The sequence below is a fragment of the Macaca nemestrina genome, chromosome 13 (genome assembly GCF_043159975.1).
Source record: "Macaca nemestrina isolate mMacNem1 chromosome 13, mMacNem.hap1, whole genome shotgun sequence".
NCBI lineage: Eukaryota > Metazoa > Chordata > Mammalia > Primates > Cercopithecidae > Macaca > Macaca nemestrina.
The window spans coordinates 112,641,318-112,659,137 of NC_092137.1; the positions used below are offsets into that span (position 1 = coordinate 112,641,318).

The 17,820-nt window shown below is 41.2% G+C and overlaps 1 protein-coding gene across 5 annotated transcripts in view; it reads left to right on the forward strand.

The window, feature by feature from the left end:
* The window catches only part of LOC105490170 (UDP-glucuronate decarboxylase 1), a 113,423-nt gene that overhangs the window by 24,145 nt on the left and 71,458 nt on the right, over positions 1-17,820 (forward strand). For 3 of the 5 annotated variants that reach the window (XM_011755547.3, XM_011755548.3, XM_011755544.2), the window contains exons 2-5: positions 3,580-3,607; positions 4,870-4,933; positions 5,970-6,013; positions 11,579-11,639. In XM_011755547.3, the coding sequence (XP_011753849.1) occupies positions 3,580-3,607; positions 4,870-4,933; positions 5,970-6,013; positions 11,579-11,639 (197 nt within the window). Of the gene's footprint in view, positions 1-3,579; positions 3,608-4,869; positions 4,934-5,969; positions 6,014-11,578; positions 11,640-17,820 lie in introns of those variants that run through there. The other 2 variants (XM_011755546.2, XM_071077169.1) reach the window with 2 other exon arrangements.

Below are 17,820 nucleotides of genomic sequence, written 5' to 3' on the forward strand. Positions count from 1 at the left end.
TGTAGCTGGGATTACAGGCACGGGCCACTGCCCTGGCTAATTTTTTGAGATGGGGTTTTCACCAGTTTGCACAGGCCGGCCTCAAACTCCAGAGCTCAAGCGATCTGCCTGCCTTGGCCTCCCAAAGTACTAGGATTACAGGCATGAGCCACTGCACCAGCCTGAAGTCAACGTTTTAAACTGACTCGAAAAAAGGTTTGAAAGAAAAAACTGAAAAAGCAGATAACCATGGAGTGATTTGAAAGGTCTGCCAAAAGGTGCTACCCACCCAGAAGGCAATAAGAGAATGAATGGTTGCTTCCATAGCATGGAATACTGTTTTCAGTAAGAAAGGGACTACTTTGTCTGCTTTGATAAGCAGCTTAATCCTCCAGCCAAAATGAGCCAGTACACTTATTTGGGATATATAGCACAGTAAAGAAAAGTGCACATGGGTTGGGCAACTGGTGGCTCACAGGTGAGCTTTGTGGACTCTGGTGGCAGCAGTGCCTGGAGTCCGAGCTGAGGACTGACCCAGGTGTTCACCAGGTGTCTAGAAAGAGGCAAGAACAGGACAACAAGGACATGGAGTTTAGTAAGGGTTAAATTCTCTTCCCTCCTTTTTTAAAAGTAAGTAAACACTTAACCACAAGGAAAATTAAACAGTTACTCATGTCACCATTTAAACTCAGTATTTTGGAAATTTCACAGTCTTTTTTTTTTTCCCCCAATGCATTTTATAGAAGTGAGAGTCACACTGTATATCTATTTTTTCGTCTGGTACTGTCATAACTGCATCATGTTACAGTGTAGTTCCATAGTCATATTTAATGGCTTTCTGATTTCATCAAATGGCTGTATGACAATTTATACAGCAGTTCTCTAATTGTGGGACATTTTGGCTTATTCCTTTTTTTGTGTGTGTGATTATAAATAAGGCCATGACATTGGTGAGGGCACTTTTGCTGTATGTTTACTGATTTCCTGAGAATAAGAAAAAGACAAAATCACGTGGTCCAAAGGTGTAAGTGTTACAGGAAAGGGGTCCCGATCCGGACCTCAAGAGAGGGTTCTTGGATCTTGCACAAGAAAGAATTCAGGGTGAGTCCTTAAAGTGAAAGCAAGTTTATTAAGAAAATGAAGGATTAAAAGAATGGCTCCTCTATAGAGAGGGCAGTTCTGAGGGCTGCTGGTTGCCTGTTTTTATGATTATTTCTTGATAAAACGCTAAGCAAGGGGTGGATTATTCACACCTCATCTTTTTATCCCATATAGGTAACTTCCTGATGTTGCCTTGGCATTTGTAAACTGTCATGGCGCTGGTGAGAGTGTAGCAGTGAGAATAGCCAGAGGTCACTCTTGTGGCCATCTTGGTTTTGCTGGGTTTTAGTCAGATTCTTTACTGCAACCTATTTTATCAGCAAGGTCTTTATGACTTGACTTTGCTGCAACCTTTTTTATCAGCAAGGTCTTTATGACCTGTATCTTTTTTTTTTTTTTTTTTTTTTTCTTGAGATGGAGTTTCTTTCTTGTTGCCCAGGCTGGAGTGCAATGGCATGGTCTCGGCCCACTGTAACCTCCATTTCCAGGGCTCAAATGATTCTCCTGCCTCAGCCTCCCAAGTAGCTGGGATTACAGGCACGTGCCACCACACCCAGCTAATTTTGTATTTTTAGTAGAGATGGGGTTTCACCATGTTGGTCAGGCTGGTCTTGAACTCTTGACCTCAGGTGATCTGCCTTCCTCTGCCTCCCAAAGTGCTGGGATTACAGGTGTGAGCCACCATGCCTGGCGCATGACCTGTATCTTAATGCTGACTTCCTCTCATCCTGTGACTTATAATGCCTTAACAGTCTGGGAATGCAGCCCAGTAGGTCTCAGCCTCACTTTACCCAGCTTCTGTTCAAGATGGAATTACTCTGGTTCCAATGCCCCTGACATAAGCAGTTTTTATTTTTTTAATGAATAATGACTCTAGTTAATAGCTTTATTTTAATTTCTCCCTTTTCCCTGCTTTCTTGCCACTTTTATTTATTTGGTCATATATTGCTGTCTTTTTTTTTTTTTTAATCAAGTTTCCTCCTCTGTTTGAAGAGAGATGTGCTTTTATGGAATTAGCGACATTTCCCTTCTTGAGAGTGGGAATTTCTTGTGGGGGTGTAGTTTGTATACTGCATCCTATTTGATGAGTAGCTATTAAACTCCTACTACACACAAGAGGATGGCAATGGGAAGATGCCTGGGGTGATGAGATCCTAACCTTAGGGCTTTCCCAAACTCACAAAATTAACAACCCCAGACTGCGAGGACGTTTGTGTTTATTCTCTCTGTTCCTCCTCGGCGCCTGGAAGCACCTAAATACACCTGGCACTTAGAAGGCCTTCAGTATCTGCTGAGTGGCCAAATGAGGGCCAAATAGGAGTGTGTACAAAATATTAGGACTGCTTATCTTCAGAAAAGACCTCCATAGAAAGAATCGCCTGCTCAGTAACTTAAAGTGAGTGCTCATGGTCCAGTATTCCGTTTTAAAGTCATCTGCCGTTGATTCAGGGCTGACTTACACACATTTACCGAAGGCCAGCTGTATACGGGCACAGGAGAGCCTGCCCACCAGGCGCCTAGAGTATAGAAGGGAGACGTGGTAAGTGCTGAGAAAGGATGCACTCCCGTTGGAGTTAAGCCGCACTGCAGGCCACTGTTGAACTTCTCTGGGTTTGCTTTCATCATCATTACAAGGGAGAGGTTAGACTGAACCTTAGAACTTCTTTCAGACATGTGATTATTTGATTTTTGTGACTAGTTCTTCCTCAAACGAAGGTTGAGAACATACTGTTTATCAAAACACATGCATCCTTAGCTAGGTGTGGTGGCGCATGCCTGCATTCCCACTTACTCAGGAGGCTGAGGCGGGAGGATTGCTAGAGACCAGACTGGGTAATATAGGCAGATCTGTCACTTGGGGAAAAAAAAAAAAAAAGCTTCACATGCACTCTCCAACTCCAGACCCCAAAAGAGGTATTCCAAAACCACGGGGATAGATAGAAAAGAAAAACAGCTCAGAGCAGTATGAGCCATGTGAGGTATGCAGAATTTATCAGGCCACAGCGATGTAAGCATGGAACTAAAGTCATGCCCTGCCATGCCCAGGGCCAGTTCTTCAAACGCATTTTGTTTCTGCCCAGCTGCCTCACCCAATTATCTTTTTCCTGGAAATTTTGATACAAAAAACAATGTATAGCCAATCAGTAGCTTATGTTATTTTAATGTAAATTCTTGGTAACTTAGAAACTGCCTCTTCCTTTAAAAGCCCACTTGTGACTGCTGCTGATGGGAGCATGTATTCAGGGCAACTTGAATCAATGTTCTTGGGTTGCAGTTCTCAAACTTGGCCTGAATAAAACCTACCGGTCCTGTTTTTGCTTATTTTGTAGTAAGATTTAATTGTTCTGAAAACAAAGTGTGCATTTGGTTGTCTTCGTGACATAAGTTAATTTACTTTGTAAAATTTAAAATATTGGTTAAAATTTAAGATTCCATCCATTGGAATCCCTGAAAGTTGTGGACTTAAACATTGACTTCTCTTTTTTCTTTCTCTTACAGCTGTTTGGGGCAACTTCGTTAATATGAGGTAATTGTTTTTAATTACTTGGGTACTGTGGTTGGATTTTATAGACACATTTCAGTTGGGACATATATACCATGAATGTCATGGTTTAATTAAAGGTATATTTTAAAAACAAAACTGGGTTCTTACTATTCACATATCTGAGGTGTTTCTTTTCTCCTGTCGGTATTCTCAAGGAATGCAGCTGATTTTAACAATTACCAAGTAAAGCCCACAAGTAAAGCAATGGTCATCCACCCCTCCCTTCCCTCCTGATGTAGATAATAAAGGGTTGACCCTAGCTTATGTAAATTGTATTTCTGGGTGGCTTGAGCAAGAACACTGAGGGGCTTTTGCAAAGCCTTTTGAGAAGGGAGCTGTCTTCGGGAAGCCATGGCTGGCCCGGGACCCCAGGGGGCCAGTTAGTGGATATCGATGCAGAGACCACCTATTTAGTCCAGCGTTAGGCCTGTATGCATCGTGTGTGCTTCACAGGGCAGGAGGCACTCTTGTAAAAATAAAACCCTTGTGTTCTCTCTTTACCAAATTGAAAAAATAGCCTTTAAAAAATATCAGCAGAAAGAAAAGCATTTATTGTAAAAAAAAAAACAAATTTGGTACTGTTAATAGTTTTCCATGTAAAGGAAAATTTGCTCCCCTTGGTTATGTTGTGAGAATCACTGTTGTGATGATTAGGTTGGTATTGTAATGTAATGCGGCTGCACATGTCTACCAGAGTAAAAGGTTACTATGCCCTGAGGAGACTTTTCATGTGGAGTTGGGTTTTGCAAGATGAGTGGGACAGTGTCGATTTGATTCCTACCACCAGGGCATGTGTGTGTCTCCTGACAAAGGCTGCTGTGTATGACTAGGTGGGGTGCTCAGATCCCATTTAAAGGAGCTCTGTGGTTTTACTTAAAAGACTCCATTTTTGCGTGAAATCCCCAGGAAAGCCCAGCAGGCACAAACATACACTCCTACAGACACACTTCCTGCTTCTAATTTAAAATCCTGTGTTGGATGTAGCATAGCAGTGAGATTAGTTTAGTTTAGTGGAAATAATCCATTAGGTAATACTGAGCATGTTCATAGATGGATTTAAGGGGATTCCCTCCCTTTGGTTGTCTTCTTTTCCTCTGGTGCATCCCTTCTGGAGGGAATTGTACACGTGACTGATAGTTGAGCAGGAGACAGAGGTGGTCTGCATCCTTTGGGTTATGTTAGGGTAATTTATTCAGAAACAGTCTTGAAGTCACAAAGCCTTTCCGTTGATCTCAGTTTTATAGCTTTCTACTCAACAGGTCTATCCAGGAAAACGGTGAACTAAAAATTGAAAGCAAGATTGAAGAGGTTAGTCTCTTTTCTATTTTTGTATCTATTTTGTCTGTGCGCTTGTCAATTTTGCTTCCTTTGCTCGTGCTGTCATTCTTATTGTGGCAGCTTGATGCTGTTCTGTGATTCTGAAACCATGTCTCAAAAAATTACTCCCTTATTTAAGAGGACATGCAATCTGTTACTGTTGGTCCATTTTTGACTTATTAAAACAAGTTCTACCTCAAAGGCAAAATGGATTTAGACTTTTACATGACTTTTCAGGTAAGCGTCTTTTAGAGAAAGGGAAGTGATTGCCTTTGGGAGATAGAGATGAGTACCAACATCCTCTCACTGGCACGGATGCTGAAAAGAAAAATGGCCACCAATTGGATGCTAGGCCAACAAATGTAAAGAACGTCCACATGCACAGATGGAGATGTTGCACACCCACCCAGCTGAAGGCTAGCACCTAGGCTTGGTTATGCACTTCCTATTTAAATACATATAGATACAGCCAGACCACTGTAACATGGACTGTGGGGGTGAGGATGGGGGGTTACTTACTTTGTATCTGAAGCCAAATAAGAGCTGGGAAGCTCTTGGGTTGCTGTCTTTTTCCTGGGTCCACAGTGTCTACAGACGTGGCTGTGGGTTGACTCACAGCCTGCAACTATGAGCTGCAGCTGGTAACATGAATATGCACAGTAATTGCAGAAACAGGATGTTAAGCTTTTGTGGGCCATGCTTAGGGGATTCTTCCTAAAAAGAGATGGATAGTGTGGATCTGTTTTTATGAACCCGAAACACCTTTTACATTCTTCCTAGTAAGATGGGTGAGCAAATACATTAACTGTCTCAGAAACTGAGGCGTTTATGGAGTAAGAGTTCAAATCGACAGTTTACCTGTTCAATTCTAGCATTGTGAGGCAAGTGGTGTATCGTCATTTCAAACCGGAAGTTAATTTGTAGAAGAAATTAAAACCTGTTTTGCCTTATCTGAAACATCAGAATGGGGTGAAAGGAGTTAAGAACTGTGTTTTTGCTTTAAAACTGATTTTTGTTATTGTTCTAGATGGTTGAACCACTAAGAGAGAAAATCAGAGATTTAGAAAAAAGGTATGTGTACTTTTTGTCTTAAGGTCAATAGTTAAAATAAGTTTGTCTCAATTGAGTAATTAATTCTCAGTTTGTTTTCTCCAAACTCTACCAACCTAAATAAATGTCTACATATGCATTTCCCCCGCTTTGAGTGTAATACCCAGATAGAACATTGGGAGAAGAGTCAACCTAGATGTGTTAAGATCTTCCTTGTTGAAACTCTGAATGTCTGAATTTCTGCAAATTTATTACATAGAAGTTGAGGCCAGGCCTCACATTTTCCTTTAACTTCTGCACATATTGATCAGTTGGCTAGAATTCCGAAACAGGACGACAATCCTCTGGGCCTAAAACATAGTACCATATGCAACACCACAAAATAAGAGTGTGGAGCCTGTGGTGTGTCATGTGTAGTCATTTAGCTGCTTTTGTCACCAAAGTTTATGAGGTTTCCAGAATTTAGTCCAGGTGAAGTGGGAGGAAGAATGAATGGAATACGATAGAAACATTTATTTGAGTCAGATTCCAGAGAGAACCTCTCTTCACCCTTTGGGACACTATCGCCCTCAGGTTCTCTCTCAGGCACTCCCAAGGCCGCTGAGCCTCAGGCTCTGGGACTTTCCTTTTGCACGTACTGTATTCGAAAAACAATGTCTGGAGTAGCAGTTGAGTCTTTAGAAATTTTAAAAAGAAAAATGACAGCATGTATTAAAGTTGATGTGATTTTTTTTCCCCTTTCTTGGGATGAGTTTGGATGATGTGTGTCAGCATTAGATGAGCCTTTTATCAAGTCCAGAACAAAAATGAAGAAATGAAGAGCAGTTTTTCTTTGATTTTCATTAAATGATCAAAGGGAAATACGATTGGAAAAGCATCATTAAACAAAAAAAAGCATCATTAAACTTTCTTCTTATACTCAACTGAGCAGTCAAGCAAATTGTTAATTTCAGCACTTACCAGAACAAAAGTTGTCAGTAATTTTTAACAGATTCCCTTAGTAATATAAGGTTGCTACTTGTGCTTTAAATTTTTTTTTGCTGTGATTTTGTGCTTCAGTTATACAGCTTGTAATATTTCCTTGGATGGGAGCCAGAAAATCTGCCTTTGATAAGACAGCAGAATTGAGAGATGTTAATTGGAAGCTTTTTTTTTTTTTTTTTAGAAAAATTGGAACGATAAGAAATAACCCAACACACGTTTTATATATTGGTCAAAAAAAACAAACTTGTCGACCAGTGATTATTTTCTTTAGATGATAGTACTCATTTATGAAAAGAAAAATGTCTCAATTCGATAACTTCCCTAAGGCAATAGCTTATGAACAAGAGCTCTCAACATGTGAGGATTACACAATCTCTTTGATACTTTTGTGATGATTTTTGAGTGTGTGCTTTTAAACTGGACAGAGAAGCACAAATAAGAATTTGATCCTAAGAATTTACTAACACTTTATTCTTGTCAACCTGTGAGACCACCTTGAAAATAGGGGCAGAGGGCAAACATTTGCCTCTGGGGCTGCTTGCAGGTGATTCATTCTGGAATGGTTCTGTCCTTCAGGTTGGTCAGCAAGTCAGGTGATCCACATGCCTGCATTACTGTGTCAGAAGGTCAAGTGCAGGCCTGGCTAAAAAAGCGTGACAATAGAAATTGATGGAACTCCGTCTAGCTTTACTTTTCCTAAGTGTGTGATAAAGATGATCAAACTACCATCTCGACACTGACAAGATAAGAATGTGACTGGAAGTAGGTTTACTTGATGTGCTTGTCACTTTGAGCAAAGTGGCCCCCAAGAACGAAAGATATTTTGGGAAGTTACAGGTTATATATATACAGGGAAAGAAAGAAGACAGTGTCATTCTAGAATCCTGAGTAAATGGATTGTATGTGGGCTTTTTCTCTTTTATCACACTCCCATTGCTTAGTACTTTGATTATATGCCATTTGTTTAATTTTAACTCTGTATCTTTAAATGTTCTTTGAATAGATGGCAAATGATGATCATTTAAATTCTAAGTAAGAATACTACTTACTGGCTAAACAGTAAGTTTTATCTCGAATGGCATAAAACATTAATAATTAGTAAAGTGTTCATTTGGGACTGTAAGAAAAGATTTGTTACCTAGTTCATCCCTCATTCTGCCTCTGCTTGCTGGTTTCTCTCTCGCTTAGGAATGCAGGCCTCAGGCCTTTGCTGCGTTTCGCTGCTTAACCCCTAGTGCCTAGTGTAGAACGGTGCTTAATGGAAAGTTCCCAAATAAGAGGATGAGCCAGTACACTGGGTAGGATTTTCACCTGCTACAGGTCTTTAAGAAGCCTTGTGGGCCAGGCACGGTGTAATACCAGCACTTTGGAAGCCTCGGCAGGCCGGTGGCTGGAGCCCAGGCGTTCGAGCCCAGCCTGGACAACATAATGAAACCTCATCTCTACAAAAAATACAAGGCTGCAGTGGGCTGTGATGATGCCGCTATACTCCATCTGGGGCGACGGAGTGTGAGACCTTGTCTCAAAAAAAGAAAAAAAAAGGCCTTGTGCCCCTGCCCAGCCCTGGGTCAGTCCAGCAGGTGCTTGGGAGCACCAGGCAGCTGGCTCAGCATGTGGCCCAGCCAACAGCATCCACATGGTCACTGCACTCTGTCGGTCACTGTGCTCCGTCACCCATTACTGCAAGGAGGAAAACAGGATGACATGCATACTGAGGAGGACCCCACAGGCACCCTCCCCTTCCTGTTACTTTCAGCTTTGTATGTGTGGCTTCTCACAGGAAGAAGTGAGGAGTATAAGATAGTTTTTTAAAAGTTTAATTACTTGAGCGTATACATATGAAATCTGAAACTCGGCTGCTACGTATTGAAGAGAAACAAAGCAAGAAACTCAACTATTTTTCGTCTTTTAAATTAAAGGTGTCAGCACACTGCATTTGAAGTATTTTTTAGTCCATCTTACGCCTGTCACTGCGTGTGTCAGGCAACCATGCCTTTGCTTCAGTTCAATTTCTTTGAAGTACATTTCCTGTAATAAAACGGTTTGGCCGTTTCCTCTTGGTATAAGTAGCACACCACATTTCATTTTAAGCTTTCAGATAGGGACTATTCTAAGCTGACAGCTTGGATTAACATTTGTTTCCGTGGCCCCGGATGCACACTCTACAGTCCTGCGCCTCCGCTCCTCACTGAATTGGTTTCTCTCCTGCACCTCGTTTTCCTGTATGTAGCTATACTCCCATTCCCGCGCGGTCCTGACTCTAAAATCGTATACACAATAGAGAAGGAGCCCTGAAGGTGAGTGAGGGGAAGTTACCAGTCAGAGACGGCACCAGCATTTTCACAACACAGTCCGGAGTAGCCCCGGTGCTTGTGAGCAGTCGTGGGAAGGAAAGAGGGTCTCACCTGTGCCACGGCACTGGGTGTGCCACTCAGGGATTGAGGCTAAAGACCTGGATGTCGTGAGCTCAGAGAAATGAGGACAATTGGAGCGGTGTGAGAGGCGCACACAGATAACTCTGAGATTTACAGTGCCGTCCCCCAGCTGAGTTGGTGAGGGAAGAGACGGAATGACAAGAAGTGTTACTTGGCAAACAAGACATGTGTGCTGCTCCCGCCAGTCTAACAGCATCGCTCCTGACTGAAGGCAGAACTTGCACCTGCTCCCCAGCTGCGTGGATAACATTCCCGAGGCCCTTCCTGTGGGCGGCAAGTACTAAAGACACTCGGCGAGCTCACAGGGGGAACCCTGGAGTTCCCACCTATGCCCTCAGACTCTCCCATCTGCTTTTGTAGTCTGCAAGGGGAACTTGAGCTTTTGAGACTCTGGAAGTTCTTAATGGGGGAATTCGTCTGCATTGTAATAGCCCTTTGACTCCCATTTAAGCATGCTCCTGGCTTTCTGGAGATGAGAAACCCCTGCTTCAGGGACTTCTGTCTAATGACCCTTCATATTCCCTTCAGTTCAGCGACCATTAAGGAAGTGCATTCTGTATCCTATATTGCTGTGTCTGTGCTGGGGACAGGGCAGGGATGGACCTGGCCCAACCTCTCCAATTAGTGTAATGACCATAAAGCTGATGTCTCAGATTTTATTTAAAGCACTTTTGTTCCTAACTGAATCACTTTAAAAATGACTATTTCAGCTCTGTGTTTATTACCTCTCACTGGATGTTTTCTATTCTCATCACACTGCCCTGCTCCTGGGACATGAGTGTGGGCTGGGGACCCATGGCACCTTAGGGCAGCAAGAGGGCATCAAAAGATAAGTGAGATTTAAGACGGAGTCAGAGCAGACCCACAGAGACAGAAGATGCTGATGCTCCATTGTTTTACCAGGGACGCTGGTCAGAAAGAGGATGCCGTGACTGTGAAAATTCCTGGAGCAGGAGACAAAGTTTCATTAATACCTTTTCTCACTCTTGCGGGGCAGTCCTCGTGCGTTGGGCCTGTGACTTCACGAAGCTGCTTTCTTCCACCTGGGCCCTGGTGGTGCAGTACCTAGAGAATGCCATGGTTATAGCCTGGTGGGTTCTTCTTGCCCACTGCCCTGAGAAAACCAAGGCACTGAGAACAACAGGTGTTACAGCCAAGAAAGAGTTCAATCGCAGGGCCAGCCACCTGTGAGAATGGGAGCGGTTTCTCAGATCTGCCTCCGTGAGAACTCGGAGGCTTGGGTTTTTAGGGTAGTTTGGTGGGCGGGGTCTGGGGAGCTGAAACAATTGATTGGCTGGATGTGAAATCATGAGGGTGTCGAAACTGTCTTCACGCAGCTGAATCAGTTCGTGGAAGCAGAGTCTGAGGACCAGGTGACATCTCTTCATCTGTATGCCAAAATGCTAAATCTGAAAGATACCTCAAATACCATTTATTTAGGATTCACAGAAGTGATATTATCTGTAGAGGTTATTGGAGAAGTTACAAATCTTGCAACCTCTGTTTGAGTGACTCTGGGGCAGTAAGCAATATACAGATAAACAAGCTAAGCTAAGCAATGGCAGGTCAATGTTTATGCTTATTCTTTAGCAAAGTTCAGACCCTACCATAACTCTAACCTCAGCTTAGGAATGTGGCTTCAATCTCGAAACGAGGAGGGTCAGTTTTCCTTGCCTCAACATTTTACTATAAATTCCTCTCCTAGTTATCTTGGCCTCTGTACTAAAATAAGCAAAAACAACAAAAACAAAAATTTAGCCTGTGAGATTAAAAGCAAGATGGAGCCAGTCATTAGATTTCTCTCATTACAATTTTGCAAAGGCAGTTTCATGTCCATCTTCCTTATGGTGTGGTTTTGTCTGGACTAGTAGAGGTAGTGCCTGCCCTGCTTTAGCAGCTGCTGGAAGCCTGTAGTTCCTTAAGCTTTCGCTTCTCAGAGGTAGAATCTCAAGTCATGTCCTTAGCTTGATCCTAAACAAGGAGCAGGTTAGATAGCTCTTGACCTCAAGTTAACTAGTGACTCCTTGGTTTCTCCAGCACTCATTCAAGAGTAGAGAGAAGGAGCAAACAATAACAGTCCCAAAACCTGACACATGCTTTGATGATAGAGAAAATATTCAGATAGGATGTTTGACTTTTTCCTTTTGAATCTCTTTATATTATGCAGCTTTACCCAGAAATACCCACCAGTAAAGTTTTTATCGGAAAAGGATCGGAAAAGAATTTTGGTAAGTTTGCACACCTGATTAGTATTTGTAATATTAAGAAACTTTCTTTTTTCATTGAGAGATAATTCACATATCATAGAATTCATGCTTCTCAAAGATACAATTCAGTGGCTTATAGTATGTCCACAGAGTTAGCACCGCATTCTGATTCCACAATATTTTCATCACCCCAAAAAGAAGTCCTGTACCCATTAGTAGTCACTTCCATTTCCCAGCCCCCTCCCGCCAGCTCTGGGAAACCACTAAAACTACTCTCTATCTCTATGAATCTGCCTTTTTTGAACATTTCATCCAAATGAAATAATGTGATATTTGGTCTGTCTTCAAGGCTCAGCTCTAGCATGAATCGTACTCTTCATTCCTTTTCATGGCTGAACAATACTCCATTGTATGGATGTACCACATACTGTTTCCCTGTTTCTCAATTGATGGGTATTTGGAGTTGTTTCCACTTGGAGGCTATTGTGAATAATGCTGCTATGAATGCATGTGTGTAAGTTTTTGTGTGGACGTAGGATTTTCAGTTCTTTTAGATATACTTAGGAGTGGGATTACTGGATTGTGTGGAAACCCTGTGTTTATCTTTTTGAGGAAGTATGAAACTTGGGAGCTGTGGTTTTTTACCTTTTCTGGTTCACAGACCACTTTGATGAATACCCTGGGGGCTTCCTTGGCTAATAGTGCTCTTTTTGAACATCAGTATAAACTCACCAATGAAAGAAACCCTTTTAACTATTAGGTAACAAATTATGTCCAAAAATATTGCATGTTGCATTTTTTTAAAGTAACAGATTTGTTGAGATATGATTCACATACCATACAATTCCCCCTTAAAATGTATAATTCAATAGTTTGTAATGTATTCACAGAGTTGTACAACCATTACCACATCCAATTTTAGAACCCCCTAAGGAAAGCCTATACCCGTTAGCAGTCACTCTCCATTTTCCCCTAAGGCCTTCCACACCCCAATGCCTAGGCAACCATTAATCTGTTTTCTGTCCATGTAGATTTGCCAATTCTGAGTATTTTATATAGATGGGATAATGCAATGTTTGCCTTTTGTGACTAGCTTTTCTCACTTAGCGTGTTTTCAGGTTTCATTCATGTGGTAGCTTGTATCAGTAGTTAATATATTTTTGTTACCAAATAATCCATTATGTGAATATACCACATTTTATTTATACAGTGGGTTCCATACCTATAGATTCAGCTAACCATGAATTGAAAATGTAGTTAGGCCCACAGTGGTTATGTCTGTACTGAATATGTGCAGACTTTTGTTATTATTCCTTAAACAATACAGTATAACATTTTTACGGAACATTTACATTGTATTAGGTATTATAATTATCTAGAGATGATTTAAAGTATACAGGAGGATGTGTGTGGGTTACATGCAAATACTACACTATTTCATATGTGGAACCTGAGCATCTTTGCATTTAGGTATAGGGGGTGGGGTGTGGTCCTGGAACCAATTCCCTGTGGATACTGAGGGACGACTGTACATTTGTTATATGTGTCATAGGGTGACTCTGTTTAACCTTTCGAGGAACTGCTGTTTACCAGAGCAGCTGCACCATTGTACATTTCCACCAGCAGTATATGAGGGTTCCAGTTGCTCCACATCCTCAACACCACTTCTTACTGTCTTTTTGATTGTAGCCTTTCTACTGGGTGTGAAGTGATATCTTTTTGTGGTTTCAATTTGCATTTCTCTGATAGCTCGTGGTGTTGAGCATCTTTTTGTGTGCTTATTGGTCATTTCTATGTCTTCTTTGGAGAAATTTCTATTAAATACTTACCCTATTCTTTAATTGGGTTATTTTTCTTTTCATTATTGAGTTGAGTTCTTTATATATTCTTGATTCAAGTTTCTTATCAGGTATATTATTTGCAAATATTTTTTCTCATTCTGTGGGTTGTCTTTTTACTTTCTTGATGGTGTTCTTTGAAGCATAAATGTTTTAAAGATGAAGTCTGTTTTTTTCTCTTTTGCTGCTTGCACTTGGGTGTGTCTTATTTAAGAAATCATTGCCTAAACTAAGGACACAAAGATTTACTGTGTTTTTTTCCTAAGAGTTTTATAGATTTTGTTCTTAAGTTTAGGTCTGTGATCTATTTTGAGGTAGTTTTTGAATAGGATATTACATCATCATTCTTCTGCATATGGCTGTCCAGTTGTCCAGCACAATTTATTGAAAAGACTATTTATTGCCCAGTGAATTTTCCTGGCACCCTTGTTGAAAATCATTTTACCATAAATGTACAGTCAAGCATCACTTAACAATGGGGATACGTTCTGAGAAATGCATTGGTAAGTGTTTTTGTTGTTGTTCTGTGAGCATCACAGAGTGGACTTACACAAACCCAGATGGTACAGCCTGCTACACACTTAGGCTGCGTGGTATGACCTATTGCTCCCAGGCTGCAAATCTGTATAGCATGTTGCTATACTGAATACTGTAGGTAGTTTTAACAAAGATAAGTATTTGTGTTCATCTGTATAGGTCACTTACCACAAACGGAGCTTGCAGGACTAAAAGTTGTTCTAGGTGAGTCACTGAGTGAATCCCTTATAATTAACTAATTTCCTATTTGGTACCTTTCCCTTCTCTTTCCCTGTAGAATCCAGTTACTATCTGGGGTCACTTGCTTTCAGCCTGAAGAACATCCTTTAGTATTTCTTGTGTGGTAGGTCTGCTAGCAATGAGCTCTCTCATTTTTTGTTTATCTAGGGATGTCTTATTTTTGAAAGTTATTTTTGGTTGTATATAAGATTGTTGACTGCCAGTTTATTTTTACACTTTAAATATGTTGATAGAGTTTGGATATTTGTTTCAGCCTCCCAATCCCATGTTGAAATTTGATCTCCAGTGTTGGAGGTGGGGCCTAGTGGGAATTATTTGGGTCATGGGGACAGATTCTTCATGAATGGCTTGGTGCACACCCCACTGTAATGAGTTCACACGAGATCTGATTGTTAAAAAAGAGTATGGGACCCCCTTCTCCTCCCTCTCTTGCCATGTGACATGCCTGCTTCCCCTTAGCCTTCTACTAGGATTGAAAGCTCTCCAAAGCCATCACCAGAAGCAGATGCTGGAGCCATGCTTCATGTACAGCCTGCAGGACCGTGTGCCAAATAAACCTCTTTGCTTTGTAAATCACCCACCTTCAGGCATTCCTTTATGGCAGCACAAAATGAAGTAATACGTATGCCATCCACTGCTTTCTCCATTGTTTGTTGTAATGAACCAGCTGTTAATCATATTGGGGTTCCCTTATATGTGACAAGTCATTTTTCTTTTTCTGCTGTATGAATTTCCTAGGATTTGTGTAACAGTTACCACCATCTGAGTGGTTTAAAACAACAGAAATTTAATCCCTCGCAGTTCTAAAAGATAAAAGTCTGAAATCAAGATGTCAGCAGGGCCATGCCTATGTCCCTCTGAAGGCTCTGAGGGGAATTTTCCCCATGCTTGTCTCCCAGCTTGTCTTATTGCCAGAAATCCTTGGTGTTCTTTGGCTTGTAGAGACATCACTGTAGTCTCTGCCTCCAGCAGCACGTGGGTCCTTGTTTGCTTCTAGTATTGGATTAAGGTCCCACCCTAATCCGGTAAAACCTTTTCTTAACTAAATACATCTACAGGGGCTTTATTTTCAAATAAAGTCACATTCTGAAGCTGTGGGACAGACATAAACTTTGTAGGACAGTATCCAACCTAGTACAGCTATTTTCAAAATATTGTCTTGTCTGTCTTTGGTTTGTGGGGTTTCTAGAACGATGTATCTGTGTGCATCTATTTTTGTTTGTGCTCATCCTAATTGCAGTTCATCGAACTTCTTGAATATGTACATTCATATGATCATCAATTCTGGGGAGTTTTCAGCCATTATTTCTTTGAATACGTTTTGTATTCCTTTCTCTTTTCTGATACTCCCAGTGCAGCATGCATGTCGACGCACTTACTGGTGTCCTGTATTTGTCTGAGGCTCTGTGTAGTTTCCTGTATTTCCTCTGATCTTGGGGTTGCATAAGCCCTTTCAATCCAAGTTTGCTGATTCTTTAGCCTAGTTCTAATCGACTGTTGAATCCCTCTGTTGAATTTTTAGTTTCAATTGTGGTATTTTTCAACTCCAGAATTCAATTTGTTTCTAGTTTGTAATCTCTCTTTATTATCTATGTACTACTTTAAGTATGGTTTCCTTTCGGTCTTTGAACACTTGCCATTACTTTTAATGGCAAAAACTGCAGTTACTTTTGCACCAACCTAATATTTATGGTGGTTGCTTTGGTGTCTTTGTTATATCCAACTCTGGGGACTTCATACAGACAGTTTTTATTGATTTTTTTTTTTTTTTTCTGTTTGTGGGTCACCCATTTCTGTTTCTTCACATGTCTTGTAATTTGATGTAGAAAACTGGGCATTTTAGGTAGTATATTGTAATGTAGCACTTCTAGATACTGTGCCCTCATCCCAACCCCCACCTTCCCCAACTTGTTTTATTTTATTTACTTGTTTTTTTGTTTAGTGACTTGTCAGGTCTACTTTAGTGAAGTGTTCCCTATTCCCTCCCCGCCACTCCAGTGTGAAGCTTTAACTGTTGATCCTTGGAGGATGTAGCCTTGGCCACACCCCCTGGGATGATGGTGGCTCTAACAGGCTCATGTTGACAGTCTCTTTCCCTGATTTCTTTATTAAGCCTGTGCAGTATCTCACCCAGCTGTTAGGCTGCCGGGGTTGCTAGCTAATTGCTTTATTTTTCAACAAGGCTGTGTGTTTTAAATTGCTCTTCAGCCTGATTCAGTTAAATTCTGTCCCCTTGGCAGGGGTAGATTTTGAGACCAGTCTTTGAGGTTTCTTAAGTGTCCTCTGCCTGGTTCTTTCTGTTAAACAAGCTGGCCTTGGATTTAGCTTTTTATTCTCATGGATCTACTGCCTTCTATGTATTGCTTACCATCTGCATCTCCGTTGTTCTTGAGAGCACCCTTATGCTTGAACTTCTCCACTTTCCTTTTGAAATAAAGTCAACTCCCTTTAGGGAGAGCTTTTGAGTGCACTGTTTTCAGTACCTCTGTCCCCCAGGAAAACCTCTGAACCACTGCCCTGAAGCTGGGGTGGGAGCAACATCTCTGTTTTATAATCAGGGTGCTGTAGCCACTGATTTTTTATCCTTGCCCCTCTTGGCATGGAACTTCTCCCTTCTAAGTAAGTTGGGGCAACCGTGACTGGAATCCTATTATTCTCAGCCTTCCCTGTCTGGGAAGTACTGCCAAGTGGCCCTTCCTAGTGAGATACCATATCTTTTGAGTGGGAGTCTCATTTTCTTGGCCACACCCAGCACATTCCCCACTCTAAACTGTGGGGTTGGACTCAAGTGTTGCATACTCTTGCTGTTCTTACTTAATTTTATATTTTCTTTCTTTCTTTCTTTGTTCTTTTTTTCTTTTTCTTTTTTCTTTTTCTTTTTTTTTTTGAGGTGGAATCTCGCTTCATCACCCAGGCTGGAGTGCAGTGGCACAATCTCGGGTCACTGCAACCTCCGCCTCCTGATTTCAAGTGATTCTCCTGTCTCAACCTCCCAAGTAACTGGGATTACAGGTGTGCTCCACCATGCCCAGCTCATTTTTGTATTTTTAGTAGAGATGAGGTTTCACCATGTTGTCCAGGCTGATCTTGAACTCCTGACCTCAGGCTATCTGCCCACCTCAGCCTCCCAAAGTGAATTTTATATTTTCTTGAATACATGTTACTTCATTTGCTGTACATGCTTAGCACAATTTCCAGAGACTTTTACTGGTTATTTAAAAAAATAATTTGGACCATTTATGGTTGTTTCCTTGGGGAACAGGTCTGTGGAGCACTTTACACTGCAATTCTACAAGAAATGATTTATATATGACCTTGATGTTGAAATGACTAGTACACAGGTTGGTTTGTTCTTTTACCCATCACCTAGGCTGTAGGACTTTGCATCCCTAAAATATTATTGTCACTCCTGAATTGATATTAGACTATTGCCCCATATAATCTCTCTATTCTTCTGGAAGTTACATAAAGTCTCTTACCTTTTTGAGATGGCTTACATAACTCGCTGTGAGCAGACTCTGAAGTCTGTTAATACTTGTATGTCCCTCTTTTGAGGTTATTTCTATTGCCTCAAAAAGGCATATGCA